At 43.4% G+C, this 20,695-nt stretch overlaps 1 protein-coding gene across 1 annotated transcript in view; it reads left to right on the top strand.

The window, feature by feature from the left end:
* Positions 1 to 10,786: 10,786 nt before the first annotated feature.
* Positions 10,787 to 20,695, top strand: part of LANCL3 (LanC like 3) — a 105,248-nt gene continuing 95,339 nt past the window's right edge. Inside the window, exon 1 of the mRNA XM_044234848.1 lies at positions 10,787 to 11,359. Within this exon, the coding sequence (XP_044090783.1) occupies positions 10,787 to 11,359 (573 nt within the window). The remainder of the gene's footprint in view (positions 11,360 to 20,695) is intronic.

Raw genomic sequence — 20,695 nt, 5'->3', positions numbered from 1 at the left:
TCAGATGCATACTCCACTCCTTTCCCACTGAAGGAGAGGCCACCAAACTATATCGGCCTTTGTCTGCTGTGCCATGGGCCTTCTGGAACAGCAGCATGTCACACAGCTCCTTTTTGTTCATAGTGGCCCTACAGCATCTGGAGTATGCTGGGTCCATCCACACTCTGAGATAGGCAAGACAGAAGCCAGATCCTCGGAAAGCCCCCTGAAAATCCAGAACGGTGGAGACATGTTCTAGTCTTCTCTTCCCCCATGAAAGAGCGGCTGCTGAGTTATATCACCTCTATCTATTGTACTGTGGTTCCCCTAGAGATCTAACATGCTGTCCAGCTCTTTTTTGTTCTCAGCAATCTCCAGGCACTTAGACTATGTCGGTTCCCATCAGTGCTCCAAGACAGGTGAAGCAGAAGCCAGTCCCTTGGGCAGCCTCTTAAAAGTCAGAACACTGGGTATATGGTTTAGTGTTCTCTTCCCCTTCCTCGGTTAAAGCTAGGAGCTAGGTAGGAGTTGGTTCCAGATTATATGGCACTGTGCCAGGTGGAGGGGCTATGGCAAGAGAGCCCCACAAATGTTCTTATGGACTTCAGTGTATCTGGTTTCATGCTTGGCCTCGAATGCAGGAGCCTCTTAACTGGTCTTCAGATTTCTCACAGAGGGCATTGGTTCATATATTGTTGTGGAATCAACTTTCCTGGGCGGAAGGAAGTTCTGGGGCTTCTATTCTGGCATCTTGCTGACATCACTCTCTGTACCTTTGACTTGTTTTAATAGGTGAGAGAAATTGTTGTACTTAATTTTTAATACATCTTTCTTTTTAAGCAGCTAAATCTAATCCTAATGGATGCAGATGAATGCCCGCTTTAGGTGGCAGGTAATATTATACAAGGTCTTAAAACTTTATAAGTATAGGAAGATATAAATCTAAGATTCAAAATATTTTTCATCTCCCAAATATTTTTATGAAAAGGAAGAAGTTTAGAAGAATAATGAAAATACAGAGAAGTATAGTTCTCAGGAAAGCAAATCCTCTTTTTGTTTTTACCCATAGGAAAACAATGGTTCTCATGCTGTTTGGTTAATTAGGAAGAATAGGATAGATATCCAGATGTTAATCCCTTAGCCAGACTCATGCTCCACATCTTTTTTTGGTCTAGATACTTACTTAGTCTACATCACAAACCGTTGTGAGCTTGTACTAAATAAATGGCTTCATTTTATTTATATTTAATCATTTGGTAAATGAAATAAAGCCATTATAAGAGATAATAGACCTCAGATTTAAAAATAAATATTGAGACTAGATACATATCTCTGCTTTTTCATGACATTTATCTGGCAGCGGGAACCTATTAGACTGTCAATGATGTTCTATTCCATTGACTTATCTCCAGGTTCCTTATTATAGAAGGCCAATCCTTTGGATGCTTTTACACTCATCATTTATATGTACTCACCTACTTATCTCTTCTGAATCCACTAGTCCTTTATATCTGAATTCCAGTTTTGTATGTCTCATGCAAAACTCAGAATGCAAACACATAGCGCTCTTGACAAAAAGAGGTTAAATGTCACCATCTGAATGAAAATCAATTTTACTGAGTAGTGGTGGCCTGGAGATTCAGTTAAGTGAAGGTTCTAATTGTCTGCATGTTAAATAGGCAGATAAAACTGACAACTTCCTGGAACACCTTAACTGAAAGAGAAAATATAATTAAAGACAAATATACTGACTTTTTTCTTTTTAAACTAAGTTCGTACTATACAACTTCTAGCCAATAATAAATGGAATTTCTCTGTCAATCCTTTCAGAAGCAGTTCAGATAACCACAGCAATCAAAGACATCTTGCAGGGTTGGATTTTTTTTTTCAAAGTTGTGAGAGTTTGGTAAAGTAAGGAGAAATTGTGGAAAGCTTCTATTGTACTTAAAAGATTGAAAACCACTGAGTCAAACATCGCCCTCATTTCGTGCCTGCTTATCCTCCTCTGCAGATCTGCTCACCTACATGGCTTTATGTCACATGTTTTTACTTTCCTGCCTACTCTTAGCACTGCAGAACCAGACAGCCTTGAAAAAGATTAATTTTATTCTGTCTTATGCATCAGCAACAAAATTTGTCAACCTGAATCTTTATTACCAGCAATCACATCAAAGCTGAAAAACACAGCATGATTTCTCTTTCCACATTAGAGGTTGAATTTGTCACAGTAAAAAAAAAAAAAAAGGGAAGGAAAGGGAAAACAAAAGAAATCTTTAGGCCTGTAAACGTAATGTGTTTGATTTAGGAATGATTGAGAAAGAATAAGCAAAACAAATAAAAAAATCAACCCCCCCAACTCTTTTCTAAGGAGAATCAACTTAGGAAAAGAGGAAGAAACAAGAGGTTAGGTGGTAATCAGGCAAGAGGAATACACTTCTTGAAGTAACTATATGTAGAATAATAATGATTTTGGAGAAATGCTAACATTTATTCAGAGCGAGACATCAAGATAAACCCTTTACAGGCATTATCCTAACCACCCTATGAAACAGATTCTCTTATTGTTACCAATTTAGAGATGAAAAAACTGAGGGTAAGTAAAGTTAAATAACTTTCTCAAAGTCATACAGTTAGATTTGGTGGAGCAGGAATTTGACATCAAGTCTCATTTCAACACCTTCACTCATTCACTGCTCAAGAGCTCTTCTCAATCAGCTCTTGTTCCTCCACTCAAACTGCCTTCTACAACCTTTCTCAATATTTTTCTTGCTTCCCTCCCTGCCTACCCAGCTCCGCTAAACAAATCACAGCAAACTATTTTTTTAAAGATTTATTTATCTTAGAGGGAGAAGTGGGGGGAAAGAGAGTGCACATGCAAGTTGGGGGGCACAAAGGGAGAGGGGGAGAGAGTCTCAAGCAGACTCTGCTCTCAGAGTGGAGCCCCACGGGGCTCGACCTCACAACCCTGAGATCATTACCTGAGCTAAAACCAAGGATCAGACTCTTAACTGACTGCACCACTTGGGCACCCCCACAAACTACTTTAAATTATCAAAATCCCAAATTAGTCTAGATCTCTTTCTTTTGTAAGTGACAGACACCCACTTGAGCAAAAGAAGGAATGCACTGGGTCCCATAATGGAACAGTTCTTCAGGTAAAGCCAGGTGTGGATGTACCAACAATGTTATCTGCTCACACTTTTTATCTGTGACTCAGTTCTGCTTTCCTCTGCGTGTTTTACACTAGCTTTCTCCTTGCAGTCACAGGATGGCCACCAGCAGCTGTAAATTTAATCCTACTTGAGCAATCCCAGCTTTCCCAATGGTTCTAGCCTCTCAGAATTGCTTCTCCATGGGCAGGCCTGGGATATATGTTCACCCTTGGGGACAAGGGAGTGGTTTAGCTCCCTTCAAATTACATGTTAAGGAAATGAGGGATGGTTGTTTTTCAAAGGAAATTCAAGATACTACTCATAGGAGAAGGGAACGGAAGCTGGGTTGACAAGCACAACAGATCTTGCTCTGAAGTCTAGGTACATGCCTTTCTCCATGTCCTCACTATAATAACCCATTTCCAAAGCTTACCTCCATCAGCCTCCTTTAAACAGACTTACTGAATTTTGACTGCATCTTTGGAACTTAAATACTGAAATTATAAATATATATATAGATAGATATAGATATCAATATAGATAGATATCTTCACACCCACCCACACATACACCATATATTTTTTTCCCATAAGACTGAAAGTCATACTTGGGGCGCCTGGGTGGCTCAGTGGGTTAAGGCCTCTGCTTTCGGCTCAGGTCATGATCCCAGGGTCCTGGGATTGAGCCCCACATCAGGCTCTATGCTCAGCGGGGAGCCTGCTTCCCCCCCACCCCGCCTGTCTCTCTGCCTACTTGTGATCTCTCTCTGTCAAATAAATAAATAAAATCTTAAAAAAAATAGACTGAAAGTCATACTCAAAAGTTTTCAAACTGAATTAGCCATTGTCCTTCTTCTCATACTTATTCTACTACCTATATCCATTGACTTGGTGTAGAGCACCTCTATTGGCCCAACTGTCCAGAGCAGAAACCAGCCATTATCTTTGATTTTTCTTTCTTACTCCCAGATCCAGTCAGTCATCAAGCCTGTAAATCCTACCTGCTTAATATCTCTCAACTTCCTCTAAATCTCTCCATCCTTCTTGCTACTGACCTAGCTCAGGTTTCCTCATTTCTTGATTATTCTACTTATCATCCTGATAAATCTTCTGCCTCTCAAATATATCCTCCAATTTTCTAGAAAAAAAAAATGATCTTTCTAAAACACAGATATGATTCCATCATGCCTCTTTCCCACCATTCAGTGACTCCTTATTGCATGACTGCAATGGGCCCCAGTTTCCTCATTGTAAAGGAAAGGATTACATTGATGATTTCTTGGACCTTTCCAGCTTTGTGACTCTGCTAATCCTTGCCAACCTAAAGCAATTATCTTCCTTTGGTTATCTGGTAATAGACTTTTCTACCTTTTGGACTATGGGCTGAAACCTCAGTTCTTTCTCCTATCACTCCTTATTATACCTCATGGGAATGCTGGGCCAAGATATACTAAGAAATCATTTCATATTGAAGACAGTTGGAAAAGTATGAGCATGAGAATTCCAAAGTCATAATCGGTTATCAATTATTTGAGACTTCTCTTCTAACTACTATCTCTTTTGCATTCATGTAAATGTCTAGAAATTGTATCAGAGACAAACTCTACCCTGTATTTCTTGCACTGAAACTTCTTCCAACAGTGAGAACTATAGATGTAGAAACAGAAATACTGTTTTATCATAAAACAAAAAGCAGAATTAATTAATGCATTATTCATTATGAGGTCATTATTTGACATCTGTTGCAATATACCACCACAGGGATTCTCAATCACTCCTCCCCTCCTAATCCTGAATACTGGAGAAAACCTTAAAAATGACTACATGTAGGAAACTTAAAAATTTCAAGTCGAAGAATTTACTGTAACCAAAGGAACACCCCCATCTTCCCTTGCCCATTTAAGGTAACTACACAGATTTGTCAGTTTAAAATAGAGGTATATCTGTTTTCATATTTTGTTCCACACAGCAATAATTTATTATAGCGCATTCAAGTCATACTCCATACATACATATTATAGTACCCAAAGGTATAACTGACATATATTTTTCTCATATCCAGTAAGGTAGGGTGTACATTATTACTTGTTCTCAGCCAGTGTGACTGATTACACTGGGCTGTCCCTCCTTCAGAAAGAGTGATGGGTGACAGTTTACTTATTTCTTTTGCCTAGTTTTTAATCTGCCATTACATTGTGTGCTGGTGATCATGTTTGACACAAAATGGCTAAAAAATGTTTAAAATGGATAATGTTGGATATAGAGAAAAAGAGGCAAGAAAGAAAGTCAAATCTTATGTCAAAATGCACATTTTTAGGGCTGCTATACAGAGAAGCACTATCAAGAACTTGATCATGAAAGTTGACAACAAAGCTCAGCTAGGAGTTAGGGATTGGTGGAAGTTTTTGACATTAAGAAGGCTATTATAGACATTGATAAAGATTGTATATAAGGCATTAATCTAGGTGCTTGGGATAAAGCAGGGAACCATGGAGACAAAAATGCCTGTCCTCATGGGGATTACATTCTAGGAAAAGGAGACAGACAAGAAACAACATAAATCAGTAAAAATATATGGTGAATAGATACTAATGGTTGGCAGGAGAGGGTTACAATTTGAATGATAAGTTATGGAAGACTTCATTGAGAGATGAAAGGGCAAATATATCTTTTGAAGAGTATTCTAGGAAGAGAAAACTTTCTTTTTTTTTTTTTTAAAGATCTTATGTATTTATTTGAGAGAGAGAGAGAGAGAGAGAGAGCGTGAGGGAGGGAGGGTCAGAGGGAGAAGAAGACTCTCTGCTGAGCAGGGAGCCCCATGCAGGACTCCATCCTGGGACTCCGGGATCATGACCTGAGCCAAAGGCAGACGCTTAACCAACTGAGCTACCCAGGCGCCCCCAAAGAAAACTTTCCAAGTTAAGACTCTGATTAGTATGTTTGAGAAATATCAAGGCAGCCAGTGTGGCTGGAATTGAAAGAGCAAGGGGAAGAGTAAGAGGGAGGTCAGAGAAGTATGAAGGGCAAGATGGCAGTGTGCATTTTGGGCTGTCCTATGGGCTCTAGATTTTATTTTGAGGGACAGGAGCAACACTGCCATCAACCAGAAGATTATATTATTCAGGATGCTATTTTGAGATGGGGCTATAAGGGACAAAAGAGCAGAAGCAGAAGAGGTCTCCAAGGTTTAGGTAACTAAGCTAAAAAATCAGAGAAGCATTTCCAAAGATAATGTACTATAAGGACTAGACATAGCTCTGATTCAGTTACCTGAATTTCTAGGTAAAGCATTTTTAGGATAAGCCCTTAGAGCAAAACTTTGGAAAACTTTCCGAAAGTATTTTTAGATGGTTTATCCCATAAAATGTACTAACCCTTAAAGTGTTGAGATTTGACAGTTATAAAATTACTGAGGTTTTTTTATATTCACCCTGAGAGGGCAATGATTTACATCAGAGAAACCCTCTGATTTTAATATTTTCTTCCTGGATAGTTTTGCATAATTTTATGTGATTTCCTTGATGAACCCACTAAAACTATTTTCCATCCATAGTTTTGCATAATCTGCACAATAAGGAAATCCTGAGGAAGAACTAGGAACTGGGCAATTCAGCAAGATCACAGAAACCATGTGTTGGGAGCTGCTTGTCAGCAAATGCTGCAGAGATTCTGTAAAGATCAGGACAAATCTTGCAGATAAGGGCAAAATAACTGTCTTTGGGAAGATTTCGTATAGGCTGCATATTTCTTTGTGGGGTCATTGCTACTTCTAAAGAATCCGACTAGACTTATTATTTTGCAACACAATTTTCTGTGTGCCTGCATACTTCCTGCCTCCCTGTCCAGAGTTCCCCCAAAATATTCCTCTTCCCAACTATTTGTTGCCCTGTTGAGGGGGCAATATAGATTATAGGGGACTTTATGGCATTGGATGAGGGGAACCTAGCAAAATAGTCTAGTTACCTTTGCTGCACAATAAATTACCATTAACCTTAATAGCTTAAAAAACTATTTTATTTTGCTCATAAGTTTGTGGGTCAGGAATTCTGGAAGGGATTGGGACAGTGGTTCTCATAGAACTTCTGTTATCTGAGGGCTCAGGTGGACTGTACATCCGAGGTGGCTCACTCGCATGGCTGTCAGCTGATGCTGTCACCTGGACGGTCAGCCCAAGCACCTGTAAGTGGCCTCTTCATGTCGTCTGCATTTCCTCACAATATGGTCACCTTGAGGTAATCAGATTCTTACAAGGCGGTTCAAGGCTCCAACTAGGAGTGGTCCAGCATGTAATACAGAAGCCACCACCGTTTTGTTTGTTTGTTTTAGCTTTGGATGCCGTGCAGTATAATTTTTAACACATTCTATGGTTATAAGTTAGTTATAAGTCCACTCAGATTCAAGAAGAGGGGACACGTACCCTACCGTCTGATAAATGTCAGGGTCCAATGGCAGAGGAGCACACGGCGTAGGAGATGTTGTTAAGGCTGCATTTGGAAAATGAAATCTCCTACACCTGGTTAGTTGGTAAAAACACATTGTGTGAAGTCACTGTAAAGTGTACAGGTCAGCAGCCCATCGAGAGATAAAGAAAGGAGGCAGAAACTGCAGAATGTCTTCGTTCTTGCATTCACAAGAACAAAAGGATCCAAGAAACAGACATCAAGTCTGGGTAACTTTCAATTGTCTTTATTCTGCATTCTACACTCCAGGTTCGCTTGCTATGATGATCTCATAGTAATTCATCCATCATTTCACAAACTTTTATTGAGTGCCCGCTACATGTGCCAGAGGCTATTCTAGGCTCTTGGTGCCTATCAGTACATAAGTGTAACAAAAAGCCCACCATCAAGGAGAGTGTATTCTAATGGGGTCATGATATTAAAATAAGCAATGCGAATTAAGTAAATGGCAATTGGAGGCAAGGCCTCATGTGGTCTAAAACTAGTTCCACCCTGAAGGATGTTCTGGACTGAAGTTTTGCCAGGTGATTGTGCAACAGACCAAGTGGTGGGATCTTTGGGAAAGACATTTATAGTTAAAAGGGCTAATTTGTCCTAGGAGTTTAAGAAGGCTTCCGGATACCGCAAACTTCTTGCTTCTCCCAAATCATGTTGTCTCACATCCAACTGGTGACCTCTGTTCTACTTGTTGGCATCACTGTCCAAAACCCCTAGGAACCCCAGTAATTCACCCTACCCTGTATACACACCCTTTGCCATCTACTTCAGAGTTGCATAAAGACACCCTGCATTTTTCACGTGATTTGCCAATAGATTAAGGCGGGTAAAAATATGTCAGTTTTAAGTCCAGACCTAAGGAAGTCTTGCACGGGTTCACCTGGGCTCTTGCCCTGCTGCCACCGCCATGCAGGCATGCTGGCGTTGGCTGCAGGGTGAGAGACAGACATGTGAACCAGAGCCCAGCTGCACCGATTTCCCCAAGCAACAGCCAGCCCACCCCCAGACACATGAACGAGCCCAGCCAAGATCCCGGATGCATGAACAGTAAACTTACTGTTACAGGCTACAAGATTTTGTGGTTGCCTACTATGCAGCATTTTGGGGCAACGGGTGGGGGGATGACACAACTGAGAAAAGGCAGAGCTCCTTCTCGTGGAGACCTGCTTACTGGTCTTACTTTTTTTTTTTTTTTCTTTTTTGAAGTCAGTGAGCACAAGTCCCTGTCGTTGCTGCTGGTGTGACCCTGGTGCTGGGATTCGTGAAAGGAGAGTCAAAATGAGCAGAGTTGCCTCTAGATGCATGACAGAGGGGAGGTGTGGAGGAATGAAGTGGAATACGGCTTCATTCCTGCCTGTGAAAGTGCATTTTAGGTCTCCTTGTGTGAAGGAACAAAAGTCACTCCTGTTTACCACCATTGAGGGATAAGGAAGAAAGCCAGAAAGGAAACATTCCAGTTGCTCCTTTGATATGCTTAACCCATCAAGCTCCCTGCCTAAAAGTGGCCTTAGCTTTTTTTTGTTTGTTTTTGTTTTTAATTGTAATTCAAAACAAACCTGTTTTGGCAGAATTATAGGAGGAGGGAGGCCACAGCATCCCCTATGTGGCTATCAATCCCGGCAGGAATCTTGCCAAACAGAGCTCCTTTTCCAGAATGCTTCGAGCAAGGATGGAGGGGCAGGCTATTTAATCTCTACTTCCAAATCATTGTGACAATTACCACTTTTGAGGAAAAAACTGCCTCCAAACAGAACTAGCCTTTCAGGGAAGTGGAGCAGTTGCTCTCCCCACCAAGCGTCAGAAACTTTTCCACGAGTCACTTATTCTTTCGTGTTTCACACAGCTCCTATCAAAATGCAAACACCCCTGGGAGAGATGACCTCTTTGGCCTTCACTTGTCAACACGTTGGGAATGGAAGAATTATTTTAAAACAGCTGAGCAAAAGAAAGGCAACTTTTTTCGTGTAATTGTTCATTTTCTGTCTCAGTGGACGGCAGGGTCCAAGAGGTGTAGGACCCTGTCTGCTTTGTTTATCCATCTATTTCCAGAGTCCAGGACACATATGAGACTCTCAATAACGCCTGAGGAAGGAAAGCAGCAGGGAAAAACAGGAGAAGGAAGTAGATAACTAAAGACCCGCAAAAAAGGGTAAAAATGATCAATTAAAATTCGCACGCAGCATTTGCCCTTATATTCAGTTAATGACTTACGATGCATGCATGGGAGAGAGGGGTCTCTAGAGTAGGAGAAAGAGCCGCCATCCTCTTACCTTAACCTGGTGTGGTTCTTTGCATTTTTACTCCTGTGTACTCCAAGAAGAACACGACAACCAAGGCCAAGAAAGTTTCCCTATGGGGCCTTCCACCGATTCCATGCTTGAAACGTGATGTACTCAAAGCCCTCAGCCTTTGGGATGGAAACATTCAGAATGAGAACTCCAAAGTGACCAAAATGAGAAAACAAGTTTCTGGAGGGCTCTCCGTTTTTTCCTAGCCAACTCCACCCCCCCCCCACCTCGCCCCAGTTCAGTGGCTTCTCAACCTTTAACGTGCATGTGAATCACCTGGGGATCTTGCTAAATATGCTGATTTTGATTCGATAGCTTTGGAGCGAAGTCTGAGCTGCTGCGTTTTTAACACTCTCCCAGGTGATGCTGATCGGCTGACTCGAGGACCACACTTTGAGTGTAGTGTACTAGGGACTCGAGGTCTTCACCTCCAGCGTCAGGTGTGTGTGTGCCGAGCCTCAGCTTTCCGGATCGGTGTCCCGCACGTCCCCGGCCTTCCGCCGGGAAGGGAGGAGCCGGGGGCGGAGCGGGAGGAGTGGCGCGGGCCCCGCGTGGGTCCTGCCGGAGATCACCTCGGCCCCTTGGAGAGGCGGCCGAGCTGCGGCGGCGCAGGAGGGGGCGGGTTCGGCGAGGGCGCGGCCTCTCGGAGGGGGGCGTACGACGCGCGTCCCCAGCGCCCGCCTGGGCCACTCGGGAGCTTCCCGGCAGCCCGGTGCCCCACTTGGCAATCCGCTCCGTGCTTCTTCCTCGCGCCCGCCTCCTCTTGTCACCTCCCGTCTCAGCCTCCCTGCTCCATCCCCGCCGCATCAACCGCCGGCCGAGTGCCTCCGAGAGCGAGAGGTGGTGCGCGGGGCTGCAGGGCGCGCCCTCACGCGGACCCCGGCCCGGCTTCGGGGGGCACGGGCAGCAGCATGGACACCAAGCGCTGCTTCGCCAACCGCTTCGATGACTACCAGGGCAGTCTGCTGGCGGGCCAGTGCGAGGAGGCGGTGGCGCCCTTGGTCACCGCCACCATCGAGCGCATCCTTCAGGAGCTGCCCCCGCTCGGGGGCGGCGCTGAGGCCCGGGGGGCGGCGGCCGCGGCCAGCAGCTGCCAAGGCGGGTTGTACGGCGGCGTGGCCGGGGTGGCCTACATGCTCTACCACGTCTCGCAGAGCCCGCTCTTTGCCGGGGCCCGGGAGCGCTACCTGCGCTCGGCCAAGCGCCTCATAGACGCGTGCGCCCGCGCCGAGGAGTGGGGCGAGCCGGACGCCGACACCCGCGCTGCCTTCCTGCTCGGGGGAGCGGGCGTGTACGCCGTCGCCACGCTCGTGTACCACGCCCTGGGCCGGTCCGACTACGTGCAGCCGCTGGGCAAGTTCCGGGCTCTGTGCGCCGTCTGCGCGCCGGTGTCCTTCCTGGAGTGCGGCTCCGACGAGCTGTTCGTGGGCCGCGCGGGCTACCTGTGCGCCGCGCTGGTGCTCAAGCAGAAACTCGCCCAGGAGGTAAGAGGCAGCCCCGGCCGCGGGGGGGCGCTCGCCGCCTGCCCGGCCCTTTCCCGGAGTCCCGGCTGCGGGAGCAGCGCACCCCTACCCCCCGTCCTCCGCACGCCTTGTTACTCTGGCGCTGTCGTTTCCTCGGTCTCCAGAGGTTCATCTGTTTTTGTCCGTCTACCCCCCCCCCTTTTTCAGTCTCTCAATTGTTGGGATTCCGCGTCTTTGCGCTTTGTTCTTGTTTTACGCCGAACGTGGCATCTCCCCAGATGCCTCCTTGCCCAACAGCTTCCTGGAGGCCCTTTGGGGCGGGGGGAACTCCTCGAAAATGAAAGGGTTTTCCCTTCTTTTGACCCTCCTGTCGAAAAGCTGAAGCATCCTCGAATGTCAAGACTGCTGGCAAAGTATTGGAAGTTTGGGGGGCTGGTTAGGTTTTCATGGTTTCCATGGCTAACGTGGAGGTAAATGGCTTTGACGACAGCCCAGCCCCCTCCCTCCCGCCGGTCCCCCGCGCCGCTGTCTGTAACCCAGAATTACGGCCCAGCTGCGGGTCTGATGGGCTGACTGTGGTTGCTTACTATTCAGTTAATCTCACGGCTCTTTTAAAATGCCTCTCTAATGGGGGTGTCCTCTTTGAAACGCATAAAAGGAGACAGAAGTTTACCCCATTGTAATCGAATGTGCATTTTTCATTCTAAAACACGTAGTTAGGATTGTCAAGATGACAACGTACTTAACAGGGCAGGTTTTCTTAATGAATAGCTTTCCAGTGGCTCCTTGAAGTGAATTGGATTTCACAACTACATATTTTTTTTTTCTGGATTCACTTTGAATACAGCATGTGACCATTAGAGGAGAATGTGCCAGTTCCTGTGGAGTAGGGGGGGAAATCCTCCAAAGGATCATAGTAACTAGAACTGAGAGAGAGGCATTTTCATTCATAACCCAGTGGAGCCAATATTGTTCTAGGGAGGAAGTGACACATTCAACATGACTTTATTTGGGTGAAAGAGGCGTTTGAAGAAAAATTAAAGGTACACAGTGTTTTTAAAGTTTAATTAACTTAGATAACTTCTAAGATAACAGAGGCAGACTTGATTTTTTTTTATTTATAGAAGGTGAGGTTGATACAAGTGAGAAAAAAATCAGTAAAGACTGTGCACTGTGCTAGCACGGTAGCAAAGATCTGTGTGACAACGTTGTCTTGAAATAGTTCCCTCTGCTTCTGAGTCACTGTTATCTGCTAGCAGTTCCCCAAGGGCCCTTCCAGTTGTAGAAAACCTTTTAGAAGGCCACAGGGCTATTTACATTTCATTTGCATTTCATTTGCATCTGCTCCTCAGACCTTGCAGTCTGGTGGTAGGCGATTTTCAAATTCAGGGCTTTTTTGGCCTGCTTTCCCTTTGTGTGCCTTGGGGTCTTCTCTCCAGAATGGGGTGGTGAAGAGTGGGAGACCCATCAGGTCATACAGATGGACACAGACCTCAAGGACTCATTGCCCCAAAACTGGTGGCCTAGGGCCAGTCTGCAACCCTGATCCAAACAGACATTTATTAAGACCTCTCTGCTGCCCTCCTGCCAAACCAGATCTGTCTTTTTATACTAATCAATTTGAGGTTCTTTGGCCCCTACTGCCAGGAGACAGAACAAGTTCTGAGGGTTGTTCAACCGCTCCCCCAGCCACCACCACCGCCACCACCAAAACCAGCTCTTAACCTGAGCAACTAAGTCTCCCTGCCAGCCTCAGCTGCAGTAATCTGAGAAATTCAGGCTTGAAAAGTGCAGGGCAGGGGCTAAGCACGCCTGGCTGGAGGCCCTTCTGAGGGGAAAATATGTCTCCTGCGCCATCCCCACTCCTGCACCCTAGCCAGCATATGGCTTTGCCCTCAGTAGATGATCCATAAACGTTGATTAAATTGAGTTGCCAACTTCTGTCATTTCTCTATAAATAATCTGTTATTATGTCCTGGGTTTCTTTCCTTCCAATGTCATTTATATTCACTTTGCTCTGGCAATTCCTTCAGTTATCACCCTAGTCTCTATCCTCCCCACACTACTTGGCACAGCTTTGGCACCTAATAAATAGTTGAATGAATGAATCCCCATTTACTGGGATTAGTGCAATATACTCAGCTGGATTCTCTCAAGCCATTACATGTACCTCTTAGAAACCAATCTTAGAAGCACTTCATTATGCCATTTCCCCCACTCAGCATCCTGCAGTGGCGCCCTATTACCTTCTCTCCAGGGACTTCTCATCTTTCTCAGAGCTCAGATCCTTAAAATGGCCGACAAGGCCCCACATGAGTTGGCCCCCCTGCATACCTATTGCTCTTCTGCTCACTCTGCTTCAACCACGCTGGCCTTCTTGCTGTGCCAGGCATTTCTTGTCTCGGGGTATTTGTACTCACTGTTCCCTTTGCTTGGAATACTCTTCCCCTAGCTATTTTTATAGCTAGCTCTTTGACCTTGTATAGGTCGTTGCCTCTTCAGTGAAGCCTTCCTTCCCTGTTCACCCTCTATGAAACTGCAACCTTGTCCCCTGACTTGATGCCCTTTACTTGTTTCATTTTACTTGTTTATGTCTTTTCCAATTAGCAGGTAAGCTCCATACGTGTAGAGAGGTTTTATTTTATCGTTATAGTCTCATCATTAAGAGGGTACCTGGGACATATTCAAGTTATCCCCTTTTCATTTGGGATTATTGCAAATACTGTTTATGGCTTGCTTTGCCACTCATTCTGAATGGTGAATATGTCCTATTGGTCGGAATCCTTTCTTACCACCAAGGTCTCAGTAAATATGTGTTGCCCGAATAAGTGAATACCAGTTTCTTGGAAGTTTTGTCTGAGATCAAGCTTAACCTTGAGATCGGCGCTTGTTAAAACTTGAACGTTCATGGGAATCACCTGCAGATCTTGTCATTAGAATACAGACCGATTCAGCAGGCCTGGCATTGGGCCTGAGATTCAGCATTTCTAGCAAGTTCCCAGGTGATGCTGCTGGTCCAGGGACCATACTTTGAAGGAGCAAGGCGATGCAGTGCGGCACAGGATTGGGCATACCAGTCATGTCTGTTGAGCTTTGCTATAAGACACCATTCTCTGAAGCTTGATCTATTTTTTTATAAGGTTGTCGTTGAGAATACTGATCACTCTATCCTATCATGCTTTCATTATAAGGACCCACAAGGGGAATTTCTCTCAGTACTTAGAGTACAGAAATGGTTGTGCTCTTCCTGGAAATTGATTGAATTTTTTAATCTTCAGAATATGTCACGTAACTGACATGTTTCTCACTTGATGCTGGTTACTAGGAAGCCTGTGGCCAAAATTGCCCACATATCTGATTATAAAGTGCCTTATGTACTTCCATATACTAGCATTTAATTTGGGTTAAATTTTTTTCTTCCTTAGTCTACCCTTTTTTGACTTTCTTCCATCTGATTTTATTGTTTGTATCGATAAGATTCAGAGATGAGAAAAAACGTGTGTCTATGTATGTACACAGACAGCGACAGGAAGAGTCGCTCTAACCAGGTAATATATTTTTGTTCAATTTGGCTCTCCTGGAAATACTCAAGGGAAGTAGCTTTGACGGTTTGTTAAGCAGATATCCTTGAGCAACAGGGCACTGAAGTCCTATGAAATCACACCATAAAAACTTATATTGGGTCCATTCTGCTTTCCAGATTGGGGGAAATGTAGCTGGGAAAGTTAGAAATGGTGGAGGGATAAAGGAGAGGCCTAGGGACCACAGTTAAAATAATAGCTTTACCACTGGGTGACATTGGACAAATAATTGTATATCTGTGAGCCTCAATTTCCTCACTTCGAAAATGGATGAATGATAGCTTCCTTTTCACTTAATTCTGTTGTTTATTCCTTCATTCCATGAATGTCAGGTTTTTACATGTACCAGGCCCCTTGCTAGATGCCAGGAGTTAGTAGTGAGCAAAAATCAATATAATTATGTTGTGGCAAGTGCTCTGAAGGACGTAAACAGGAAATACCTGGGGGCAGGGCAGGACAGAACAGGAGAGGGGTGGGATGCTGCTTGGCAGAGGATAGCCAGGAGGACTTCTCTGTGGAGATGATGTCCTGGCTCATCACTGAAGCCTGAACATGAAGTGGCTGCTTTAAGAGTAGGCATTCCAGGCAGCAGAGACCGGGAGGATGAAGCCCCCAAGGTGCAAATCTGCTTGTAGATTTCAAAGACGTGGAAGGCCGCCCATGTGATGGGAGCAGAGTGAGCCAGTGCTGGAAGGATGAGAGAGCCCTCAACCGACTGCGTAGGAGCTGTGAGCCGGCTCCAACAAGATCCTGCAGGGCCAGGTCAGTCAGGAGTTGAGGCTTGTCTCCAGTTTTAATGGTCATGTCTTCATCTTACTTACCTTTAAAAAGATCACCATGGTTTTCAGCATGGACAGTGAATTGAACAGTCACAAGGGGGGCTAGTTTCATGGCGTCCAAGCCCCTTTTGTGCCAAAGATCCCTTTGTAAATTTGGTGAAGCCATCACTAGATCTTTTTCCTTTCGTTCCTTCTTTTTTTTTTTTTTAAAGATTTATTTATTTGAGAGACAGGGAGACTGAGAGAGAGAGAAAGCACGAGCAGAGCAGAAGGAGAGGGAGCAGCAGGCCCCCGGTTGAGCAAGGACCCCGACATGGGGCACGGTCCCAGGACTCTGGGATCATGACCTGAGCTGAAGGCAGCCACTTAACCGACTGAGTCACCCAGGCACCTCCCATCAATACCTCCTAGAATAACATTTTTAGGTGCATAAAATCAAACACTTAGGGTTACAAAGGAAGCCAGTTATATCAACATTCAGTTACCAAAACGTTTGAAAAATTGTGATGCAGTGGCCTGTGTGTTTCTTTATTAACACGTTAAATAACAAGATTTCGCAGCAAGCCTACGGATTATGGTACCTTTGAAAGAGTGATGAGGGTCAGTGATATTTCGAGCTGTCTTCAACAACTGCAGTGTGATAGGAATATAGCTGTGATTTCTATAGGTGGCAAAGTCACAAGTACTTGAGTGGTTCGTGGTCTGCATTTGTAATGAAAGCAAATGCGAAATTGTTTAAATGAGATTTGAGGAAATACAGATGTGATTTTATTTCCCCAGCCAAAGGGGGCTGGTCTGGAAGTTGCTGTGGTGACTCACTTTAGATCAAGTGCCTTTGCTTGGCCCACAGTAGCTGCTTAATGGAATCAGAGTTGTTCCCTTTTGCATCCATGAACAGAAAATCAAAAGTGATTCTGAACATCATATAGAAAATCACACCAGATACCAGGAATATATCTTCCTTCCATAATTATATATATCTATTGCTAGATTGTTAATTGGGTCCTTGGCTCATTCCTAAGGCAGGTGGTTGGCAGCTGTGTAAGTGGTGATGCTTTTAGCCGCAAATAGTAGACTGTCCAATAAAAAGTGATCTGAATAATGGGAACATCTATTACCTCACTTTCTAAGGGGTGTAGAGCTAGGCCATTACAGATTGGTCCAGCAACTCGAGAAGGTCATCTGAACCCAAGCCCTTTCCAACATTTTTCTCTGCAATTTTCAGTGTAGGAGTGTCCCACTCTCTAGGGTTGCAAGATGGCCACTGTCATTCCAGACATTATGTTCCCATTCAACTAAAGTAGAAAGGAAGAGTCTGAGGCTTTTTTCTTGCTTCTTTAAAAAAATCACGTAAAACATTTATACTTGAAGAATTTCCCTTCTGCCTCATTGTCCAGCACTTAGTCACTGGCCACTTCTGGTTTCAGGGGAGGCTGGGAAGATTAGTGTCCTTCATTTTTAACCTGGATCATTGAATGCAGGCTCTGACAAAAAAGAGGAAAGGAGAAGGAAAAAGCTGTTGCATGGATACCAAAATGTCTGCCTCCTGATGTCCCTTGGCAAGGTCTGTCCTATGACCTCCCACTTCCTTGGCTGTTGTGAATAATGTTGCCATGAACATGGGCTTGCATGCATCTCTTTGAGATCCTGTTTTCATTTCCTTTGGATCAATATCTACAAGTGGAATTGCTGGGTCATAGGGTAATTCTTGTCTCTCTGATGACAGCCGTTCTAACAGGGGTGAAGTAAGACCCTATAGTGGTTCTGATTTCCATTTCCCTGGTGGCTAATGATGTTGAGCACCTTTGCAGTTACCCATTGGCCATGGGTATGTCTTCTTTGGAAAAATGGACAGTTCTTCTGCCCATCTTTAAATCAAGTTGTTTATTTTGCTATTGAGCTGTATGGAGTTGTTTATATATTTTTGATATTAACCTCTTATTCAAATAGAGTTAGCATATATTTTCTTCTATTCCATAGGTTGCCTTTTCATTTTGTTCATGGTCCGTTGCTGTGCAGAAGCTTTTTAATTTGATGTCATCCCATTTACTGATTTCTGCTTTTGTTCCTTGTGCTTTTGGGATCCTATCTGGAAAATCATTGCTAAGACCAATGTCAAGGGGCGTTTTCTTTTTTTTTTTTTAAGATTTTATTTATTTGACAGACAGAGATCACAAGTAGGCAGAGAGGCAGGCAGAGAGAGAGGGAGAAGCAGGCTCCCTGCTGAGCAGAGAACCCGATGCAGGGCTCAATCCAAGGACCCTGAGATCATGACCTGAGCTGAAGGTAGAGGCTTAACCCACTGAGCCACCCAGGTGCCTCAAAGGGTTTTTTCTTTCCTTTCTTCATATCTCACAGTTTCAGGTCTTATGTTTAAGTCTTAAATCCGTTTTGAAATAGTTTTTGTGAGTGGTGTAAGATAGGAGTTCAGTTTCATTTTTCTGCATGTGGTTATTCCGTTTTTCCAGCACCATTTTTCCAGAAGAACTAGCTTTTCTCCATTGAGTTGTCTTGGCTCCCATGTCAGATATTAGTTGACCATATATGTGTGGATTTATTTCTGGACTCCCGATTTTCTTTCATTGGTCTATATGTCTGTTTTTATGCCAGTACCATACTGTTTTTATTACTATAGCTTTGTAATATAGTTGAGAATCAGGAAGTGTGATGCCTTGAACTGTACAGTTCTTCCTTAGAATTGCTTTGGCTATTCAGGGTCTTTTGTGGTTCCATGTCTTTTAGTATTTTTCCTAGTACTATGTTGACTAGGTGTGGTGAGTGTGAGCACCTTTGTGTCTTGTTCCTGATCTTGGAGGAAGAGTGGTCAACCTTTTATCATTGAGTATGATGTTTGTTAGCTGTGGGCTTCTCATATATGGCCTTGATCATGTTGAGGTATGTTCTTTCTATATCCAATTTGTTGAGAGTTTTTATCATAATTGGGTGTTGAATTTAGTCAAATGCTTTTTCTGTACGTCTTGAGATAATCCTCTGATTTTTTTTGTCTTCTATTAATGTGCTCTATCACATTTAATAGCATATGTTGAACCATTCTTGCATCACAGAGATGAATCCCATTTGGTATGCTGTATGATCCTTTAATGTGTTGTTGAGTGTGGTTTGCTAGTATTTTGTTGCAAATGTTTGCATCTTTATTCATTAGGGGTATTGGCCTATCTATAGTGCTTTTATCTGGCTTTGGTGTCAGGGTAATAATGAAATAAAATGAATTGGAAGTATCATCTCCTTTTCAGTTCTTTTGGAGGAATTTGAGGATTGACATTCTTTTTTAACTGCTTGGTAGAATCCTTCAGAACCTGTCGGTCCTGGTCTGTCTTTGATGACAGGTTTTTGGTTACTGATTCCATCTCCTTACTCCTTATTGGTCTGTTTAGATTTTCTATTTCTTTTCTTTTTTTTTAAGATTTATTTATTTGACAGATCACAGGTAGGTAGAGAAGCAGGCAGAGAGAGAGAGGAAGGGAAGCAGGCTCCCTACTGAGCAGAGAGCCTGACATAGGGCACAATCCCAGGACACTGGGATCATGACCTGAGCTGAAGGCAGAGGCTTTAACCCACTGAGCCACCCAGGTGCCCCGATTTTCTATTCTTAATTTTTTTAAAAAAAAGGTTTTATTTATTTGTGTGACAGAGCACAAGTAGGGGGAACAGCAGACAGAGGGAGAGGGAGAAGCAGACTCCTTGCTGAGCAGGGAGCTCGATGCAGGCCTCTATTCCAGGACTCTGGGACCCTGACCAAAGGCAAAGGCAGACGCTTAGCCAACTCAGCCACGCAGGCACCTCAGTTTTCTATTTTGTCATGATTCAATCTTGATAGATGGTGTGTTTCTATGAACTCATCCATTTCTTCGAGATTTTTCAATTTGTTGAACAATGGTGGTATATAATTGTTCACAGTGGTCTCATACCCTTTGTATTGGGGTGGTGTCATTTACTATGTCTCTTTATTTCTGATTTTATTTGAGTCTGTTTTCTTTTATTCTAACTACAGGTTTGTCAGTTTTGTTTATCATTTCTAAGAATCAATTCTTAGTTGGTCTTTTCTATTGTGTTCCTGGTCTGTATTTTATTTCTGCTCTAATGTTTTTTACTTCCTTCCTTCTGCTAAGCTGGGGCTTAGTTGTTTTTCCTTTTTCTTTTTCTAGTTCCTGGAGGTATAATGTTAGGTTGTTTGAGATTTTTTTCCCCTAGTTTTTCTTAAAAATTATTACTGCCCTCATACTCAACAGGTAAAGCCAAACAATGAGAATATACAGAAAGATACATAACAGAATGTCTTTGAACATATTATCGTTAATTTATCTTTTTAAGAAATATTCCATGTAAATTGCCTATATCTTTCTCCATCTATGGAAATGATCAGATTATATATATTCTATAGTTTTCTTGCACATGACCGCATAGAAAGAGGTCTCATTCTTTTTTTTTTTAAGATTTTATTTATTTATTTGACAGAGAGAGATCACAAGTAGGCAGAGAGGCAGGCAGAGAGAAAGGAAGGGAAGCAGGCTCCCTGCTGAGCAGAGAGCCCGATGTGGGACTCGATCCCAGGGCCCTGAGATCATGACCTGAGCCGAAGGCAGCGGCTTAACCCACTGAGCCACCCAGGTGCCAAGAGATCTCATTCTTTTTACTGGTTTGATTTAATGGCTGTAGCACAATTTAACCATTAATGATTGATATTAAATTCAAGTTTTTTTCTTTTTTTGCTGTCAAAACCATGCTGTAAAGAATTCACACTTATACATATAACATGCATATGTACATATGCAATAGTTACATGTAATGTGTACAGACATATACATGTCTTTTAATGTATGTTTATGTATCTTCACCTTCTGTTGCAAGTATATATATGTAGGATAAATTTTTTTATTTTTTTTTTAAGATTTTATTTATTTGCCAGAGAAAGAGCACCTGCACCATCACAAGCAGGGGGAGTGGCAGGCAGAGGGAGAAGCAGGCTCCCTGCTGAG

Source organism: Neovison vison, chromosome X, assembly GCF_020171115.1.
Source record: "Neovison vison isolate M4711 chromosome X, ASM_NN_V1, whole genome shotgun sequence".
Classification (NCBI taxonomy): domain Eukaryota; kingdom Metazoa; phylum Chordata; class Mammalia; order Carnivora; family Mustelidae; genus Neogale; species Neogale vison.
The sequence above is the reverse complement of the archived record's forward strand: the minus strand, read 5'-3'. Positions and strand labels throughout refer to the sequence as shown.